At 39.1% G+C, this 20,520-nt stretch overlaps 1 protein-coding gene and 1 non-coding gene across 2 annotated transcripts; one reads left to right on the plus strand and one right to left on the minus strand.

Annotated features, from left to right (window-relative positions):
• The first annotated feature begins 2,289 nt into the window (after window positions 1-2,289).
• TRNAP-AGG (transfer RNA proline (anticodon AGG)) lies at window positions 2,290-2,361 on the plus strand. Its single transcript has one exon. It is a non-coding gene; the product is annotated as a tRNA-Pro (tRNA).
• A 1,141-nt stretch (window positions 2,362-3,502) lies between these two features.
• Window positions 3,503-8,744, minus strand: LOC143869764 (uncharacterized). The gene is made up of 2 exons (XM_077376324.1): window positions 5,732-8,744; window positions 3,503-3,775 (listed from the first exon to the last, which is right to left on the minus strand). The coding sequence occupies exons 1-2, from the start codon at window positions 8,526-8,528 to the stop codon at window positions 3,768-3,770; spliced, it is 2,805 nt and encodes a 934-aa protein (XP_077232439.1). The 5' UTR covers window positions 8,529-8,744; the 3' UTR covers window positions 3,503-3,767.
• Window positions 8,745-20,520: the final 11,776 nt, after the last annotated feature.

Raw genomic sequence — 20,520 nt, forward strand, 5'->3', positions numbered from 1 at the left:
GACATTACACTCTCTTCTTTAGGTAAGGGAAATGATATTCATACCTTTTCTTACTTGGGACAGCCTCCTCTAGTGTAAAAGACTAGTCATACTCATAAATATAGGAAGATGATTTTTTCGAGGATTATACGCCCCTCCAGGTGAATTTTTGAAGCGTGAAAAGTGGGCCGCATAATCCGATGGGGTGAAAAAAATTCATCGCCCTAAATATACTAGAGGGGGCTGTCCCGAGTAAAAAAGGGGCAAATATATCACTCCCTCTCTACCTACGATATAATGTTTGCCCCTTTTTTGCTTGGGACAGCTCCCTTTGGTGTAAAAGTCGTCATAAATACATTAGAGAGGGCTGTCCAGAGTAAATAAAAAAGTTTAGGACATCCAATTAGGTGGGACAGTGTACTTTTTGCTACATGTGTTTGAACTTTGGTTGCCGTGCAACTCGGGTCGATTTTTTGGAATTGGGGTTGAACTTTTACCTTAAAATTCATTTGATGGGCCACAATGTAAATAGGTTGTGCCCCCAAAATCATTGTCCATAAGATGATTGCAACCCTCCGATCTATAGAGGTTTCCATAATATGCAGTTGCCAAACATGGCCATAGAGATCTCCCTTGCTGTATATATTTATAGTCCCAGCTATGACTATTTTATCTTAGTCCTTTGGAAATGTATATCGCTGCTAAATTAGATTTGCTATTTCCTGGATTATATCTGCTTCCAACTTTGTTATGAAGATCCAAACCTTGTTGGCCATGTTCTAAGATCTTGCAGTGTAGAAATCATTAAGCTTGTTGTAGCAGCATGACTACATCTTATGAGGTCTACAGCTTGTTAGAGGTAATTAAGTCAAGCAAGAGGTTGCTTGAAACATTATTCCCAAGGTATCTAGTTTGGAATACCAAGTTTATTGCCTCCAGCCCCTATATCGAGAGATACATTAGGGTTAATGACTGGTTAATGGACTTTAGCCCATGTAGGCCCACTCCATTATCTTATTGGGCTTATATTAGAACATACATGGGTTATATTATATACCCAACATAGCCCAGCCCATTTGGTACCGGTTCCACTATGAGCAGATAGATTTGCTTAATCCCTTGATCCAAAGATTCACATTATGGGTTTTCTTGTAGGAACCCAAATGAGGTCTAATAGATCAAGGGTCTAGGATTGAGTGTGCAGTTGGCCAATGACAGCGAGCTGAACTTGTGTTAATGTTTAGACCAGTCAGATTGACAGTGTGGATCAAGTCCAGATGGCACACATTTAACTCAAAAAAAGACCCTTCGGAATAAAACTATCAACCACCATTTTTTCAGACTACTTTTAAAACAACTGAGTTTATTATAATGGTGTTCTATTTTTTATATTTCATACAGTAGGGGATTATCCTATCTTCATATTATAAGGTTATTTGGGCCCGATTTTGACTCATTTATGTGATCAGATCCATTGATCCAAGCAGCAACAATAAGTCCTGCCAAATCACATTTAGAACATCTTGATTGGATGATTCTAGGCCCTTGATCCGTCAAGCCTCTTAAACTGATTATTTTTGTATTCATTTCTCTCAAACTGGGACCTAGTGTTGTTTGTCATTTAAAAATGGGAACTCTATGGTCTCACAGATAAGTATTCACACGCATGATGCATCATATAACAACCCATATGTATGAGCCCGGAATCCAAAAACATGTCCAAACATCAAGTTATAGTATGCTTAGGAGCATGAATGAAGGTGGTACGTGGCCCACCATTATATTAGTCCTAATCCATTGTTAAACAGAAAAACTGTTAGAGGAATTAGGTCAAGCAAGAGGTTGCTTGAAGTATTACACCCAAGGTATCTAATTTGGAATGCCAATTTTGTTGCCTCCAGCCTCTACATATAGGGATACTCTAGGATTTTAATAGGCTAATGGGCTCTAGCCCAAACAGGCCCACTACACCGGTCCATTATCTTATTGGGCTTATATTAGAATATAATAGGGTTATATTATATACCCAACAAAAACAACATACATTAACTTCATGCATGAACTTTTCTAGAGAAAATATTGTGAGGATCCCTGTTGCTTTGGTGAGTTTCTAATTATTTTCTACAGTTGAATGAGCAGGAGCTGGTGAAATTTTTAGAAATATTTTTCCTTTCCAAACTTTTTCCAGGAAATTCCTGCAACCCAAATAGGTTAGTGGTGTTAAAAATGGTACCTTTATTTTTTTATTGTTGTTGTTAAAGCAAGATCATTTTTATTAATAAAATTTAATTCCAACAAGAACACATCAAAGGGCATTTGGTCTAGTGGTATGATTCTTGCTTAGGGTGCAAGAGGTCCCGAGTTCAATTCTCGGAATGCCCCACTGCATTTTTTGCAATTTTTTCCCTTTTTTAGCAAATAGGGTTGGGACAATCTCTATTCCTGCCTTATGGGACATGAGACTCGAATGAAGCATCTTAGCACACTTAACGCCATTTTAAAACAGAGGTTTGCTAACTATGAGAGACTCCTCAAATGTTATCTCATTGGCAGATGCAAGATCAACAAATGAATTGGTACATACATTGGCAAAAGGAGTGACAACAAAAAAACTAATTACAAGCATGGTTTTAAATTTAGACCGAAACCGAAATTTTACGAAATTTCATTTTTCGCCATTTACAAAATTTCCGAAATTTCATTTAAATGCCATTATTTATTTATATTAGAAAGTGTTACAAAATTTCGGAATTTCGGTCCGGAATTTTGAACCAAATTACCAAATTTCGGACCTGCCGAAATTTTGGTTTTCGGTGGGGTCCGAAACGGTTACTGAAACCGAAATTTTAAACCATGATTACAAGCCATGGTTGACACTAAAAAACAAGGCTTTTTTTTATGGGTAAGAAGGGGTTTATCAGGACCCGAAGCAGAAATTAAATAATAATAAAAAAATTACAATTTGACGTATCAGACTCCTAAGGAGTCATTGAGTACAATGTCCTCAAGGGGAGAAGGAATAGTACAAGAGGGAACATTTTCACCCTTTTGGTTACCATTGTCATTAATCAATACTTTAATTTGTATGTTTATTAAGCAGACTAAAGATCTGAGTTCGGATAGAGCTTTCACTTCTCTATAAGCACCAATGATCTAGCTGAGCGTTTGGCCAGATATGGGACTATAGTGTTCTCTATAATGAGGGGACTTCCTTACTCTAGGTGTGCACATGTAATCTTTAACTTTCTTAATAACAAGGGGAGTGAAATATTCGCCCTAGTCTTTTCTTCCCTGGGCCACCCCCTCTAGTGTATTTTCTACTACTCTTTCTACTACTCAGAAATAAAGATCACACAATTTATTTTTTTTATTTTTTTATTTTTGGTGTTTTTTCTCCTTCTTTACTGTATCTTTCTTGTTTTTGTTCTCGGTTGCCCCATCTTGGGTGCCCCCTTTTCATTTTATACAAATCGCTATTTCAAAAAAAAAAAACATGCAACATTCTCATAAAGGAGTCATGAAATTCCAAAGAAAAAACTTAGACACTGAAATGATTAGATACACCTCACAAACACTAGAGATGTTAATGCAGGGAAGCAAAAACTCACCTTGTAAATCTAGCTGCAGTAAAACCCCAAAATACATCAAATCCTATAGACTGATTATATTCAAAAAATATTGCAGGACATTTTAATTTTGTGAGGAAAATTGCTACTGCCCATTGGAGTTCATTGTGTTGCTGGAATTTATGTTTTGCTGCATCAGTTGGGCACCACATTTGACTAGTTTTAGATGGCTGTGACAAACAAGTAGTAGATTTAATCAGTCAGTTCTAAATAATCACTTTGTATAAAAAATTCCAACTAAATGGATGCAAAACTTGGGGACACTGGAATGCTAGAGCAAACAATCTATAATTGTGTTCAAGAAAAAAAGTAACAACTAGGTCATGTTTGGCAACCATGAAAAAAACATCATGGAATATTAGCTTACCAAGTGTTGAGAGAAGGGTAGGGAGAGTGTGTTGGGAAATTTGCCTAATTTCCCACCCATGGTGGTTGCTTGGGTGGGAAGGCAACGGCAAAAATAGAAATTCTATTTTAGCTTTTGGGGAAAACTAAACTATAAAAAGATAAGTATTGTTCTCTCGGGTTGCGGAAAAAGTGAGTAAAGAGGTGTGTCAGCTGCCTCTTTGGGAATAGAGAAAAGAGAAAGAGAAGAAAATAGAGAAAGGAGAGCGAAGAAGAAGAGGACTTGGGATTCTTCTTGGGGTTCCTTCTCGGGGCTTTCTCTTGGGTTTTCTCTTGTGGGTTAGTCTTGGGTTTGAGAAGCAAGGAAAGGGTTGCGGGTCTGTGGGTTTGAGATTAATCCATTGTAATCCTTGTATATTGTTTTCTCATAGTGGAAGATTGTGTTTCTCGCCCATGGAGTAGGCTTGGCCGAACCACGTAAAATCTAGGTGTTCATCTTGTGGCTTGCTTGTTTGTTTATTTTATCTTTCGGTTTAATTTGTGCACGATTGGATCGGTTTTTCATCCCGGCGGATTTTCTCAACAGAGTGGGAGAGGTGGAGAACTGAGAGGGCATGAATGAGGAAATGATGCGAAGTGGCCGAAAAATAAGGAACACGAAAACTCTATTTTGAGTAGAGTTTTTCGTTTCCCTGTTTTTCAGCCAATTCTCACCCTCCTCACTCGTGCCCTCTCTCTCCCCTACCTCTCCCCACCCTCATTGCCCCTCTCCCACCACTTGGTAAACTAATATTCAACAGAAAAAACTTTCATGGCTGCCAAACACGGCCTTAATGAACCAAAGAATGATCGATGGATGGAACCTTTCATTCTTAGTACTGCATGATCAACAAGCCTGAATCAAGCAGTTCACGTTTCAACACCAAACAGAACCATGACTAAATATGCAAAGAGGCTTCTAAGGCAATTATTTCAAGCATATATCATCAGAAATTTTTAAATTCACAAAGCAGCTGATAAATGAAAATAGTCTGACTGAATCCGATAAGACTTGAATCCAATACCTTATCACAGCTTGTAAAATGATTCAGGGTCAATCCATTAACGAAAAAAATAAAATCACATAGCATTATAACCTGAAACATTCTGAAAAGCAATATATGTCGAAAATAAAATGCTTGGATACACTCCCAGGGAACTCTGTTCCAATAAGAAAACTACAGTCATGATTACAGACAACACAAAAAACATAAGAGGTTAGTGAGGAGGAGATCTTGGCAAGTAGGAAAATATGCCAGACTCCCAATTAGTATGTGCCCAAAAATACCAAAAAGTGCACATTTACATCAGGAGTCTCAAACAATAGGGATCAGAACCCCAAAAGAAAGGGAATATTCATTAGAAATCTACACGTTAACCTCACTATTGAAGGTCTACAATGTTCTGTCACAAATTCAGAGAGCGAACCCAATAGCAAAAGGATTGATATCCCACAGTCGGACGCCTTTCACTACTCCTATTTGAAACCTCAAAATCAGACCATAAAGATCTTGGTTAAAGCCATAATTCAAAAGCCAAGTTGATGAAATCCACATCAAAATGAGGGTAAAAGACATTCAGTCACGTAAAATAAGCAGGTACACCTTGTTTGGATTCTCCTCATGCATTCTATTTTTACATGGAGTACTCTAGTCTAAAGCTCCAAAAAAAAAAACTTAAATTTATAAAGGCATAGCATCAGTGATTTCGGCATGTCAGATAAGATTAAAGTTAGTGATTACCACTGCAGTTCAAGGTTTTGCGAAAGAAAACAGTTGGCACTGATGCGGGATCGAGTTCCAAATAGCCTCTGAGCTTCCCCCCACATTCCTTTGTTAGCCGGAAAGCAGAAACCCAATGGGAGAATCTAAGCAACTCATTCCGTGGAATGTCCTTTTCCAAGCCAATTCCTTCGAAAACAGACTTATAACCATCCACCTTTCCCAAAACCAGAACTCTCAAACCAGGACCAGTCTCTTTGAGGATTTCCACCATTTCATATTCACATCTATCCAGTTCAGGAAGGGCCCCACCAGGCCTCCAATTCTTGTATACTGCCCAAACCTGACCTTCCCTCGGGTAGATTTCACATGTACTCTTATCAGAAATGGGTTCGGCTCGTACCATATGCGAGAATGTCTGAACTGAAAAAGTCTTGCTTTTACCTTTTTGAAGCTGAAAAGTTCCACAGCAAATGGGCACATCCTCCTTGAACCACCGTTTCTCATCTTCTGATACAGGACAAGGATCAAGCCATGTTACCTGCATTTTAGAATCTGCCAAACCAACTTTCCTTATCTGAGCATAGTACTTAGGTAGGCCATCAATGTTGCTATATAGAGCCCATATCTGACCCGGTTGGAACTTATCTTTGGCTGTATCTGCTTCAAATTTGTAAAATTCAGGCCTGGGATAATTTTCGATTTCCTTGGAAAATTTTTTAAGGGAGGAATTATGGCTTGCAGCGACGTCATTAGAACTAGTCTTCCCAACATCTAAATGCCTCTCTTCTATGCAAAGAGGCAGAGAAGCCGGGTCAAGTTCAAAAGACCCATCTGGGATTTCTTCTCTTTCCCGTCCAGTCATTCTATACGAAGGAATCCTGTGGGAGAACCTGAATAATTCAGTTGGCAATATTTGAACTGACTCCATCTCTTCATTCACCGTGCGCTTAAACAGGCTCACGAAGCTTTCCACCTTAACCAAGGGCACGATCTTAATGCCAGTCCCCTCGATGTAATTAGAAAGGACTTCGACATATTCATATTCATATTGCATATGCCTTTCTGGTTCAGAACTCCATTTAAAATCCCAGTCCTTGAAGAGAGCCCAAATTTCACCCGATCTTGGATATATCTTGCAAGTTTTTCTAGCTTTGTCCATCTTGCAAGAAGCCAAATGGGAGAACATTAGATGTTCTTCAGTATCTTCAGTGATGTTGAGTTTGAAATTCCCACAAGAAATAGGCAATTTCTTCTCCAACCAATCAATCTCATTAGTGTTTTTCGGATTGGGATTGGGATACAACCATGTGATACGCACTTTGAACCCGGGTGAGAAGACCTTATTAATATATGCATGGTATCTTGGCATTCCATCTATATCATCAAATATAGTCCAGACTTGATCAACTGCAAAATTGCTTTCTTCTCTGTTCTTGTTAAAGTCGTAGAATTCAGATTCAGGGTAGGAAATGCACAACGGATTTAATCCATTCCGTGGCTTCAAATCCACAAGTGTTTCTTTTCCATTTGTCTTATACTTTCCCGCATCTTCTTTTCCATCCCTTAAGCTTTGTTTCACCTTGTCTTCTTTGTTATCCTCAAAACCCAAAGCCCCATTGCTTACATATCTATCTACTTTTGGAAATTCTTTGTTACTATGACTGCCTTCACCCTGTGATGATCCATCCCTCTTTGACGTTTTGCAACTTGGAGTGATACCAAATCCATTATCATCATCGTTGTCAGATCCAAGTTCAATATGAGTACCATGGTTCTTTCGCTTGTTAGTCTCACATCCAAGTTCAATATGAGTACCATGGTTCTTTCGCTTACTAGTCTTGCATCCAAGTTCACCGTAAGTACCATGGTTCTTTCGCTTACTAGTCTTGCGTCCAAGTTCAACATAAGTACCATGGTTCTTTCGCTTATTAGTCTCACATCCAAGTTCAACAGAAGTACCATGGTTCTTTCTCTTATTAGTCTCACATCCAAGTTCAACGGAAGTACCATGGTTCTTTAGCTTATTAGTCTCACGACCGCGATTAGTTTTCGGTGTGCTTTTCTCCATACCAGGGCACACTGAATTCCCCACATCATGTCCAAATTGGTCGCAAACCGAGCAAAATTTCGGCAACATTTCATACTTAAATTGCTGCCATATTCCAGTCTCTTTTGGGCCAATCCAAATACCGTCAGGTGCCGGGTTCGAACAATCTACTTCCACACAAACCCTAGCCTCACCATTTTCTATCAAATTCTCACCCATTTTAAGAGGTTTTCCTATACTCGCAGCCAAAGAGAACACATAATACTCTTCCCACATGTGCATTGGCAATCCAGGGAATCGAACCCATATCGGGATTTTACGAATTTTATCCAAAAGGGGATTGAATTCAGGATCCCATCTCTGTAAAACAAGAATTTGAAAAGGAGAAATATAACAAGGCCCCGTGTTTAGGGCATCTAAAAGATCATCCTCTCTTTCAAACATGAATAAAATAAAGTCATTTCCCATAAATTTTATTGATAAACTACCTCTAGGATTCCACAAAAGTAAGATTTTTTCTTTAATAGATGCTAAACAGGGGATTTGAGTGGAAGAAATTTTACCTATGAGAGAATTTTTCCACTTGTGAAGGCTAGATTGAATCCTTTCTGGGTCAAATCTGATGTTTAGCTCTCCATCAACCAAACAGGGTTTTTGGATTTCAATGTTTGGTTGTTGGTTTTCTTCTAAAGCTTGTGTTATAGAGAGCCTGGAGGAAGAAACCTCTTTCACTGTTTTGATATTGACACCCTTCCTCAGATCCTTCATTGTTATGAAAAATCAAAGCTCTCTCTACCAGCTTAGGGTTTGAACTTTGAAGAAGAAAAATCAAAGCTCTATCTCACCCCTCAAATCTCTCTTTTCTCACACTGACAGTACATATTACCTCAGTTCTCACCTTTTGTTTTCTCGATGGCTAGTCACTGAGCGTACTGTAAAGTTATTGGGGCCAGCTGTTTTTATATTGACACACCCCTCGCTCCTTTTAAACCATTCCCAAACGTCTTTTACCTTCTTCAAAAGTTACATAGAAAACACAAAAGGAATACAATGAGAGAGTTACAAAACAGTTACATAGAACAAAAAAAAAAAAAAAAGTCTTTTACCTTCTTGCCTAACCCCATTTACCTACCCAAAAAAAAAAAAGTTACATAGAAAATCTCTTCCCATTGGCCAATAAACCACCTAAATATTGAATGTGGTAGAAAGACTTTTTACCTTCCCATGTGCCTGTTACCATTCCCAGTAGTCAAATAGAGTTTCTCTTTATGAGGTAGATGATGTCTTACGACTTACGAGGGATGCTTTGTTGGGTGACTATATGAGAAGCATTATGTCTTTTGGTATTCTATTGCTTCTAGTGTTATTGGGTTTTTCTTGAACATTTGATTACAGCATTATCTTGAACATTTGATTCTAAGGCCCTGTTCGTTTGAGATTATGACAGCCGATTGTGACTCAAAATTATGAAAACCGGTTGCAACAATTGTTATAATTTTGAGTCCAATAATCGGACTGCGGGGTCACAATCTCAAAAAACCAGGGCCTAAACCTCGAACGAATTAATGGATTATCATGAACATTTGATTCTAATGCCCTGTTTGTTTGGGATTATGACAAGCGATTGCCACCCCAATCCGATTATTGGACTCAAAATTATTCTTGAACATTTGATTCTAAGGCTCTGTTCGTTTGAGATTATGACAACCGATTGTGACCCTAATCCAATTATTGGACTCAGAATTATGCAACAACTACATTAATTTTGAGTCCAATAATCAGATTGGAGGGCCACAATCGGTTGCCACAATCTCAAACAAACAGGGCCTAAAGCTCGAACGAATTAATGGATTATCATCAACATTTGATTCTAATGCCCTGTTTGTTTTGGGATTATGACATATTGCCATCCCCAATCCGATTGTTGGACTCAAAATTATTCTTGAACATTTGATTAAAGGATTATTATGAACATTTGATTATAAGGCCCTGTTCGTTTGAGATTCTGACAACTGATTGTGACCCCAATCCGATTATTGGACTCGAAATTATAACAATCGGTTGCAACAATTACATTAATTTTGAGTCCAATAACAATCGGTGGCAATCAGTTACTACAATCTCAAACGCACAGGGCCTAAACCCCAGACTTCATGTGTGGTACTTTAAAAGCCTATGCTCTGAAGTTGCGGCTTTTCCCTGGTGCGATGGTCGCAAGTGTATGACATTGAGATCAAGGGCTCAATCTTTGTGCTTGCTTGCCATAGGATAAAAAGTTAATTAGGAATTACTTGAATGTATATAGGCCTAAGAGTCAAATTGTCAATGAAGAATCTGGTGCTAATAAGTGAAAAGAGAAAGGGCATCTTTCTTGGTATGCTAAGGTTTCAACACATTTTTTTTTTACGGGCAAGATGGGTTAGGTGGACCCCTACCAGTATATTAAATAAAGAAAAATGATACAATAGCACGAACAAGACTACTACCCAATCCTTGGAACAATGTCGAGGAAAAGGGCAGAACAACTAGGGTCATGATACCCTTGAAGACAAACTCAAAACAAGTAGGAGAAAAGAAATACACGAGTTGGATTTGTGCAATTGATGAGGCTTGGGACACACGAGATTCCTATAACAAGACCCCATATTGAGGTGAAGCCATGTTTACTGTGATCCAGGGGGTCTTAAATTTTAATTTCGCACTGCAAGTTGCAACAAATTAGTACTCAATACATCGTCTTAGATGTACTGGTACAAATTTTAATTTTTTGCACTGCAGGTTTCAACACATTATCTTAGATGTATTGGTACTCAATACATTTAAGGCACTGTGAAAATCCACCCAGATAAATGGTGTCTGGGTAACGTAGGTTGGAATATGTTGGTGGCTTGGACCAAATAGATGTAACCAAGAGAGACTATACCTTTTAACCCACGACCCTCCTAGAATGATGCTAACCCTTCATAACCTTTGAGAATAATGAATTTACAAAGCAAATAGCTCTGTGAAAAGGTTCATCTCTTTCTTTTTCTTGAATTGGTTTCTACTTCATTTTGCTGTTGATGGTATTGCTTTTCTTAGTCTTTTTATTTCTATAGTTTCATATCTAACAAATATCTTCTTTACATTGCTCGATGCTTATTGATGTATTTTCATTTTCCCTTATTCCTATTTTTTAATAAAATGTTTTTTATATTGGAGATTACTGAATGCTTCCTTCGTTCTACTTTAGGGTCTTCATCTTAAGAAATGTTTCTCTCAACATCTAACCTCTTATTTTTATACTAAGGAGACTCCACCACAACTAGTGGGATTTTAGTGTTTATAAGGTTATATAAAGCTTCTTTGTATCTTGCAACTACCTTTCTGGGAAAAGCTATTGAAGCTATTTGGCACGCATGGTAGGCACACATGGTAATGTACAGAAATGGTCTCTCTCTCTCTCTCTCACTCACTCAGGGCTGGCAATTTCACCCGAGAAAGCAGGGATTCGCCCCGCCCCGCTCCGCTTGGGACGGGGATTCCACGATTTGAGCGGGGAATGGGACGGGGACGTGGGTTTAAAAAATTCTCCGGTGCGGGGACGGGTAGGGGATGTAGTTGTCCCCGGCCCCCTTAATTAATATTATTTAATTTAGTATTTTTTAAGTGTTTTTTTTTTTTGTTTTTTGGTTAGAACTTTCTTGGGAATATAATATTAAACATTTCATTTTCACATATTCATTTTTTTCTTTTACGTAAGTGATTTTGGAACCACCATATTTTGATAATTGCACAAACAAAGTCTGATTAAAAATTAAAACTTAACAGACAATTAGACAAGATGAGTTAGAGGAAGATATCAAAACATGGGAGTGCGAACATCATCTTAGGGCCTTTTAACTTTACCTTTTAAGTTTTATAGCTAACAAATAACAAGGGATTGGGTTTTTACATTTTAGCTCTTGGGAGTCAGTACTTTGTGCTATAGAATGTTAGCTTGGTCACTTGCTTAATATGCGGCATTGCATTATTTTCAAAACTTTTTTTGCTATATTGGAAACTTTCCTTTTGTATCATTGATGTTCATGCATCTCATGGTTATGTTTTCACTTAAATTTCATTTGTTGGATTAGGGAGAGAAACATCCATGGATTAAGGACACCCAGCAGCAGTGTCTAAGGGAAGTGATATATCCGCCCCTTTTGATTAGGGACACCCAGCAGTAGTGTATCAGTGACTAAAGAGGGGCTCTTGTTGGGGGCGGGGGGATTTTGTCCCCGAAGGATGCGGGGCGGGGAAGGTGCGGGATGGGGATTAGATATTCCCCGCGGGGAGGGGAGGGGGATTCCCCACCATCCCCGCAGTTGGGAGGGGGCGGAGAGGGGGGAAATTCCCTGCAGTAGGGAAGGGGTCGGGGACCCCAACATCCAGCCAAGACCCGACCCGTTGCCAGCCTCTCTCTCTCAAAATTGCCTTTATTTAAGTTGTTTTGGACATACAAGGGGCTCACAGGACTCTAGAATCCGACCAGGGCATCAAAATTCAGAGATCGATTTCACTCATCTACGACTTCAAAGCAAGTTTCAATGCGGAACGGTCCGATTTTGGCCAGTTTGGTGAAACAATGCTCTCTCCAGTGATCTTGGGCAGCTTTGGACAATTCCAGTCTTGATTCCAGTGTGGCTACACAAATGCTATAGAAATTGATAAAACATGAGTCTTTTTCACTGTTGAGATATGACAAAGTAGTTTCCTTCTTGAATTTATGCACTTGACAACTTAAATTTAGAGAGTTTTGGTGTGAAGACTAATTGATTTCTACAATCTTTGAAATAAACCACTATAGTAAGCTAAAGGTTTTAAATTTCAGCGGATTTTGGTCAGGACCGAAACCAAAATGTTCCGAAACCGAAATTGCCGAAATTTACCAAATTTTGGTTGAATTTTCAGAAATTACGGAAATTTAAGCCAATTTTTTTAATAAAAATATCAATTTTTGAGGAATGCTAGACTCACAGGAGCCCTTGCAAAAAAAAAAAAAAAAAAAAAAAAAAAAAAAAAAAAAAAAAAAAAAAAAAAAAAAGGGCACCCTCATTGGTCAAAACCAATTTAGGATGTGCAGAAAATCACGGTCATAACTGCAATAAAGTAGTTTTGACCAATGAGGGCGCCCTTTCCCTGTTTTTTTGCAAGGGCTCCTGTGAGTCTAGCATTCCTGTTAATTTTTATTCCTTTACAGAATTTCAGCCGAAATTACCACAATTTTGGCCCAAAAAAACAACATTCCGAGCGCTTCTATCGAATTTCGGCCGAAATTTCAGGATTTCAGCTAAAATTTCGGTTTCGGTGTGGAGCAAAATTACCCCCGAAACCAAAATTCAAAACCTTGAGTAAGCTAAACATTAAAAACCCGACCCAAGTTGCAACCCTACTATATATGATGCCATAAAATATTTGATATCTCTACATACTATAACTTTAATTAAGACAGTTTGACTGCATAGTTACCTTGCAGAGTAGTAGTCAACAAGGAGATGATTCTCAGTGATCCCTGGAACTTACATCATAGAATAGTGATATGTAGTGTAGAACTTACCTCATAGAATAGTGATATGTAGTGTTTGGTTGTTAGTACATAGTGGTAGGGGGTGTCATTACCAATATAGGGAGTGAAGAGAGAGACAGCGAAAGCCAGGGAGTCCTAGGGATTTTTCTTGGCATTCAAGTGTCACACCAGCAAAATTCCCCATTGGTTGCCAATATATTATTGAACTCCTTCGAAACTCTTAGGATGCCTCAGCCTGTGGCATTATTGTCCCTCCCATGATATCCAAGTGAATATCCACAAAAAATGTAAAATTTTGCTTGAAAGTTCTTGGGAATAGTCTCTCTCTCTCTCTCTCCATAACATCCAAGTGAAAATCTGGAGAAATGGTAAAATTTTGCTCTCTCTCTCTCTCTCTCTCTCTCTCTCTCTCTCTCTCTATATATATATATATATATATATATATATATATATATATATATATATATATATATATATATGACAACCCTTACTTATTCCCCTACTCTCCGAGTCCATGCCGTGCAACCAAATGCTACTTACCACTACTTACCACTATTCTCTGAGGTAATTCCAGGCAAATCCAATGCTTGTCTTATTCCACTATCCTCCGAGTATGTGCCGCACAATTGAGCACTACTTACCACTATTCTCCGAAGTAATTCTAGGCAAATCCAATGCTTGTCTCCTCCATGTTGACTACTTGTTCCACTACTCTGTGAGCCTACATATCCATGTTGGAAGGCTCTCGGGGCCAGTTGAAAAACCCTTGCACCCCTATTTGCCATTATTAGTACGGCATTTAAAGGATTTTTCAGCATCCTAACCTAATAAGGGCTACTAGGAGGCTTCTTTAAAGTGCTACAAGTAATGGAGCCTAATTAGTATATTAACCCATAAATGCTCTTACATGTATGGGGCTAGCTTAACTCATGTAAGTTCAAACTTTGTAAGGAAGTTGTAAAGCCACATCTGCATAAGTAGTAGTAAAAGCTAACAGGCATATGTGATTACGTCTCCTGGTTGCATATCCATGAGGTGGAGAGAAATGAAACATAGATGATCCATCATTCTGAGATTCTTATGAAAGATCTACGTAGGACTGGCAATTTCACCCGAAAAAGCGGGGATCCGCCCCGCCCCGTTTGGGGAGGGGATTCCCCGATTTGAGAGGGGAAGGGGAAGGGGATTTTAAAAATTCCCCGGTGCGGGGAGGGGAAGGGAAAGGGGATGGAGTTGTCCCCTCCCCGACCCGCCCCGCCTCGCCCCGTTAATCAATGCCATTTTTTGTATATTTTTAAGTGTTTTTTTTTTAGGAAAACTACTAGAAACTCTGTGGATCGGCTAAAAGATTCCCCCAAACATAGACTTAGCTTGTCTTTTCTTTTTAATTAGCTTCTAAGAGCATTTTAGGAACTATAATAACCTTTTGACAGATGTTGAAATAATAAAGACAAGCTAAGTGAGTGAGTGTATGCAATTATCAAAAAATCGTAGTGCCAACATCGGTAGCCAAAATAAATTGCATTTTATTATTAAAAGTATGGTATGGCCCGCACCATACGATGACCCAAACCATCCATTAGATGGGGCACACCCTAAATAGGTTGTGCCCCAAAAATCATTTCCATAGGTTGATCCTAACCCTCCGATCTATAGAGGAATAGGATCATTCAGTACCTCTACAGATCGGAGGGTTAGGATCAACCAAAGGAAATGATTTTTTGGGCGCAACCTATTTAGGGTGTGCACCATCTAATGGACGGTTTGGATCATCCTATGGTGCAGGCCATACCTTAATTTTAATAAAGTCAGGAGTGCGATCATCAGAATACAGTAGTGCTCATAACTAGGGGTGGTTATTCGGTTATAACCGAACCGAAATAACCGAAATTTGATAACCGAAATAATTTCGGTTATCAAATTTTGGTAACCGAAACCGAACCGAAATTTTAAAAAACCGAACCGAAACCGAACCGATTAAAAATTCGGTTATAACCGAATAAACCGAATAACCGAATAGTGGGAGAAAAAGAGGGAAAAAAAGCAAAATCTTTGTTTCGATCGGAGGGCTAGGATGATCCAATCGAAATGATTTTTTGAGCATAGCCTAATTAAGTCATGATCAATCAAATGGACGGTTTTGATCATCCTTTGGAGTGCCCATATCACATCTTTTTTTGAAAAAATAATGGTTTTTATCATTAATTCGGTTATTTCGGTTAACCGAATTTTTTTTGGAGATAACCGAACCGAAACCGAATAACCAAATTGCCAAAAATAAAAACTGAAACCGAACCGACCGAACCAATTCGGTTCGGTTCGGTTATTCGGTTTTAACCGAATAATGAACACCCCTACTCATAACATTTCCCAAAATTAATGATCCAAAATGGGATTTGGATGTTGGGTACTCTAAGTGGCAGGCTATGATACCACTTGATCTAAAATTGAAGTTGGATCAAATCCAATTAGCAATGTGCGAAAATCCCATCATCCAACAACAGCTACTGTCGGTCCATGGGTCCATCCATCCATCGTCCACACACAAATACCGAATATGGATCTGCCCTCTCTTATTAAATCTTCAAGTAAAAAAACACTGCAAACAAGTGAAATCTGGACGTTCGTTGCTGCCCAGCATTTCAATCAATATATAAAGAAGAGAAGACATACTCCTTATACCAATCTCTTGCTAATTTAATTAACAGCTAGCCTATCGACTGTTAGTTTATAACATTTTTATGTATTGAAATTGCATCAAGTTGATTAAGGACACCCAGCATTAGTGTATCAATGACTAAAGAGGGGGTGATGTTGGGGCGGGGCGGGGCGGGGATTTTGTCCCCGAAGGATGCGGGGAGGGGAAGGGGATTAGATATTCCCCGCGGGGAGGGGAGGGGGATTCCCCACCATCCCCGTAGAGGGGAGGGGAAGGGGAGGGGAAGGGGAGGGGGGAAATTCCCCGCAGAGGGAAGGGGTAGGGGACCCCAACATCGGGCCCCGACCCACCCCGTTGCCACCCCTAGATCTACGACTAAGATGTAATGGGTTTGAAAGCCAATACAGCTCTGAGAACATCAGAGAGTTATTTCATTCCAACAAGAGATCCCTCATAATGTGGTTTAACTTTGGAACTCTTAACCCAGCTTTAATTCCTTCTCCTTTAATTGTATTAAGATAACACAGAGCTATAACCAAAAGGCTGATGAAACAATCTTATAAACATATAGGCAAAGAAGGGGTGTCATTTGCAGGGAGACTAAAACCCGATATGTAGCATCAATCTTGAGTAGACAAGCTATTACAGAGCAAAGTTCAAATACTGACAGAGCACAAAGAAATCAAAATGCAGGCTTACTGAGTGTAAAATCAAATCCAGATCCATGGATCCAACAAAATCAAAAGGTCAGTAATAGAAAAACACCTAAAATCTCCTTTCCTCCTATGTAAAATGGTAAGCTACAATGAAGGATGCCAAAAGCCATTCAAAAAAAAAATGAAGGATGCCAAAACAATATTACACCCACAGCAGCTGCCATGAAAACCCATTATTTATTTATTTTCGAAAAGTAACAATCCCATTCATTAAACCCCAGAAAAAGGTTGCACCGATCTATTGGAGAGACAAGGCGTCCCCACCATGAAGCCCATTATAAGCTATATAAACAAGGCACCACCTTGGCATATTGGCATTTCACACCAGGGAATCAAACAGCTATGACTATCCAACATACGTACAAAAACCTATGTAGTTGGGCTGAAGCCAATGTGCTTGGACCGCACAACGATGGCAATGGGCAAGTGTTTTCTGTAAGCATCTTAGGTTTGTGAAGCAAAAAAATAAATCAAATTACTGAAAATAGTGAGGCAATACCTAAGAACAAGATATGTCATAAAAAAAAATCTCTTTCCAATTACTTGTGTACCCCTTTCGCAGATTTACAAGGTCTAAATCATCCTTTTTGAATTTTAATATAAATAAATAAAGAACTTCTGCCAATGCACCCCTGATACATCTCTCTTGCTCGACAAAATTCAATAAATGGTCAAAGCACACCGCTCAAATTCCAATAAGTATCAACCAGTGAATATTGTACAATTATCCAACATGAAGACATAATTAAGTCCAGAATCCAGAAATCCATTGTATGTGTTTTTCGATGTTTAAGTATTCGTGCATACATATGTGCATCAAGTCAAAAAGAAAACATAGGCCACCGTAAGAATATGTATACTCCTTAGGGCAAACACAGTGGGAGGGCAAACACATGGTAAAAAAAAGGCAAATTAAGAATTAGAGGAGTATTCTATACGGTACCATTGACATTAAACTGAAGTTTTTTTTTTAATTTTTAAACTGAAGTTGAATGACAATAAATGCTTGAGCTACACCCATCCTATGTCACAAATGTCGTTATCAGGGATTTCTCGGCAAGGTATAAAGTCGAAAAATGATAAAATAAAATTATTTAAAACTATATAAATTAATGACAAAATAAAAAATATCATAAAATATCAAAATAGTATCGTGATATTATCGCGATAAGTGAAAATATCGCTATACTTTTTAAATGCTCGGGATTATATTGGGATTTTGTCATTTAACTAAAATATCGTGATAAAATCACTATATTTTGAAAATATCGGGGATATTTGTGACATAGAACCCATCCATGGAATGGAAACAAATATCACCAAAAGAAGCTAAAAAGAAAACATTGGCATTCAGTTTAATATATAAGCCTAAAGATTTTGCCATCAACAGTTCCCAGACTGTAATGGAGATACGAGCAATTAATCTATAAGCCGAAGATTTAAACCTAACAACTTAAATCCTTCGGTCACAACAATGGAGTCATATGTCAAGCAATCGTGATAAACCACGACTATGTACATATGTTTTTTTTCTGAAAGATGACCAATTGGATTTATATTCATACCGTATACATAAGGGACCTGGAGTCCCGTAAAGCTACATCATAAAATTGCCTAGTAAGTAACTCCAGCCCTACTACAGAAGAGTTCCCAAAAATTCCTCTTATCCCATTACACTAACCAATGCAAACCTAAATACCATCTCCACTATCTACGTCGAGACTCATTCATAAAACATGAAAGGACCCACCAAAATTTCTGCTATCTTAGCCGAAGATCTTAGAAAATAAGCAGGACCACCCTTCTTTCACAAAAAAACTCCTCATCAAAAACCACACCACAAGGGATTTCAACCCTACGAGGAGCACTTCTCCAGCTCTCCTAAAAAATGTTGGATCTGGTAGTCCAGCATGTCTGTGAGGGGGTCCGCCGGTTCCATTTCGTTAAAACCCAGTCTCTTTCTATTGGTAATCCTTTCTTCGACCAGACGAATACCCACCGCCTTATTAGCCTCCCATCGAGACTTCCTCAAGCTCCTCTCGTCGGCCGGGATTATATTGAAGGAGTGTTTGTGTAGAGGCAAATGAGTGTCCTTTACATAAAGTGACCCAGATAGATGATGAAAATCCTCAACATTATCTTGGGCCTCCTTCTTAAACAGTTTCCATTGCTTCTTGAGGAGGTCTTTCGTAACTTCCTTGTGGGTCAGGTCGTTTACAGAAGCCCTATCTTCATCATAAATCATCGTCTTCATCCTGTAAAGGGTTTTTTCCAACACCAAAAGTTTGATGGACCACTTCCTTTTCCTCTAGATGTTGCTTCGATGCTCCATTCTTGGCTACCTCAAGATGAGAGTGAAAGTTCAAGAGTAGACCTATTTCCAAATATCTTGTCGGATCCAAATGGTTTTCCCTAAACCTTTATATAAAGGTCACCGCCAAATTATGGCCAATGACAAATGACCTATCCCCTATTCCACTATAGCATGCGAAGAAAGCCCTTCTAAATAAATATTTATTTATGTAGCCGAAATATTCATACCCTCTAGCCCAAATCGAGAAGAAACCTTTTCGACCCCCCTTGTCTTGGTAATAGAAATATGATAATTACTATATACTCAAATAGCAAAAACCTTGAGGGGTCATTTCCTGGTCTTGACAGATCTCTACTCTTCCCCACCCAGTGACGAATGACAACATTTATTGAGTACAGCGCCATTTCGGTAATACCCAGAAGCAACGATATAGAAGGATCCTTCTACTACACGCTTAACGCATCTTTTATCCGATATCCTTCTTCATTTGAAAAAGTGCCAACCAATAATCCTCCGATGCCCCACTTAGAATACTATATCAGATAGGACCCCCGCTCTCCCAGGCCATCAGTCTTCAACTTAGACAGAAGCTAGAGGGAGACCACACTGATCACTCACCCAAAGGCATCACATGCCCTGGGCAGAGGAAGGGGAAAATTATGACTATCTGAGATCCAGACAAAAATTATATCCTTCACCCCTACTGGAAAAGATTCTGTGGATTTTTCCAGCTTCCTTTTAGGAAATTTTCCTTGAAGGTTAAGCTTTCGAGTCTTGAATTTTGTTCCAAAGGGGCCCAACCTAGAGGGCATGGACTTGAAGGTTTCCAGAGCTTTCCTAGATTTCGGAATTTTTCCTGCGGAGAACCTTTGCTTGGGAGGGGGATCCACCATTCTAGGAATTCTATAGAAGCAGAAAAATCATTCCTCTTGGTACCAGACCCAGCAGGTAGCAGGCATATTTGACCAAAGCTCTTACACACAGATCCCGAAGCGCATCCAGCAGACACTAGGGAAAGCGACAGCAATGGATTCTTGGGAGGGGCACCCTGTACGTTGTCACATTTTGCTTTTGGTTGGTGGAATTTAAAATGTTCAAAAAAGTGGGCCCCAAAGGATCACTAGAATTCCGGCCCTGAAACCCCGAAGAAGAAGACGGGAGGCACTCAACACACCGGTGAACTTTCCAGATGGGAGGGCTCACAATTAGGCAAATCAGGATGAGACCCTACTACATCTTGAATTTCGATTCCAATGGTGCAGTATTGGTCCAAAATCTGGATTTTTACAAAAGAGCCAGGTAGCTTCCATCGTGGGGCTAAAATTTTGGCCGACACAAAACTCATACATTGTCTATGACTCCCTTCCAACTTCACCTCCAGAACCAGACCAAAAAGGCTCCTTAGAGCTTCCACCGTTGAAGTGGGGCTATAATTTTGGCCGACACAAAACTCATACATTGACTATGACTCCTTTCCAACTTCACCCCCAGAACCAGACCAAAAAGGCTCCTTAGAGCTTCCA

The sequence above is a fragment of the Tasmannia lanceolata genome, unplaced genomic scaffold (assembly GCF_043159265.1).
Source record: "Tasmannia lanceolata isolate RefF3 unplaced genomic scaffold, GAP_Taslan_0.1 ptg000002l, whole genome shotgun sequence".
Lineage (NCBI taxonomy): Eukaryota > Viridiplantae > Streptophyta > Magnoliopsida > Canellales > Winteraceae > Tasmannia > Tasmannia lanceolata.

Excerpts from the sequence above, each read along its gene's own strand:
- LOC143869764 (XM_077376324.1), bottom strand. The coding sequence starts at position 8,528 with ATGAAGGATCTGAGGAAGGGTGTCAATATCAAAACAGTGAAAGAGGTT.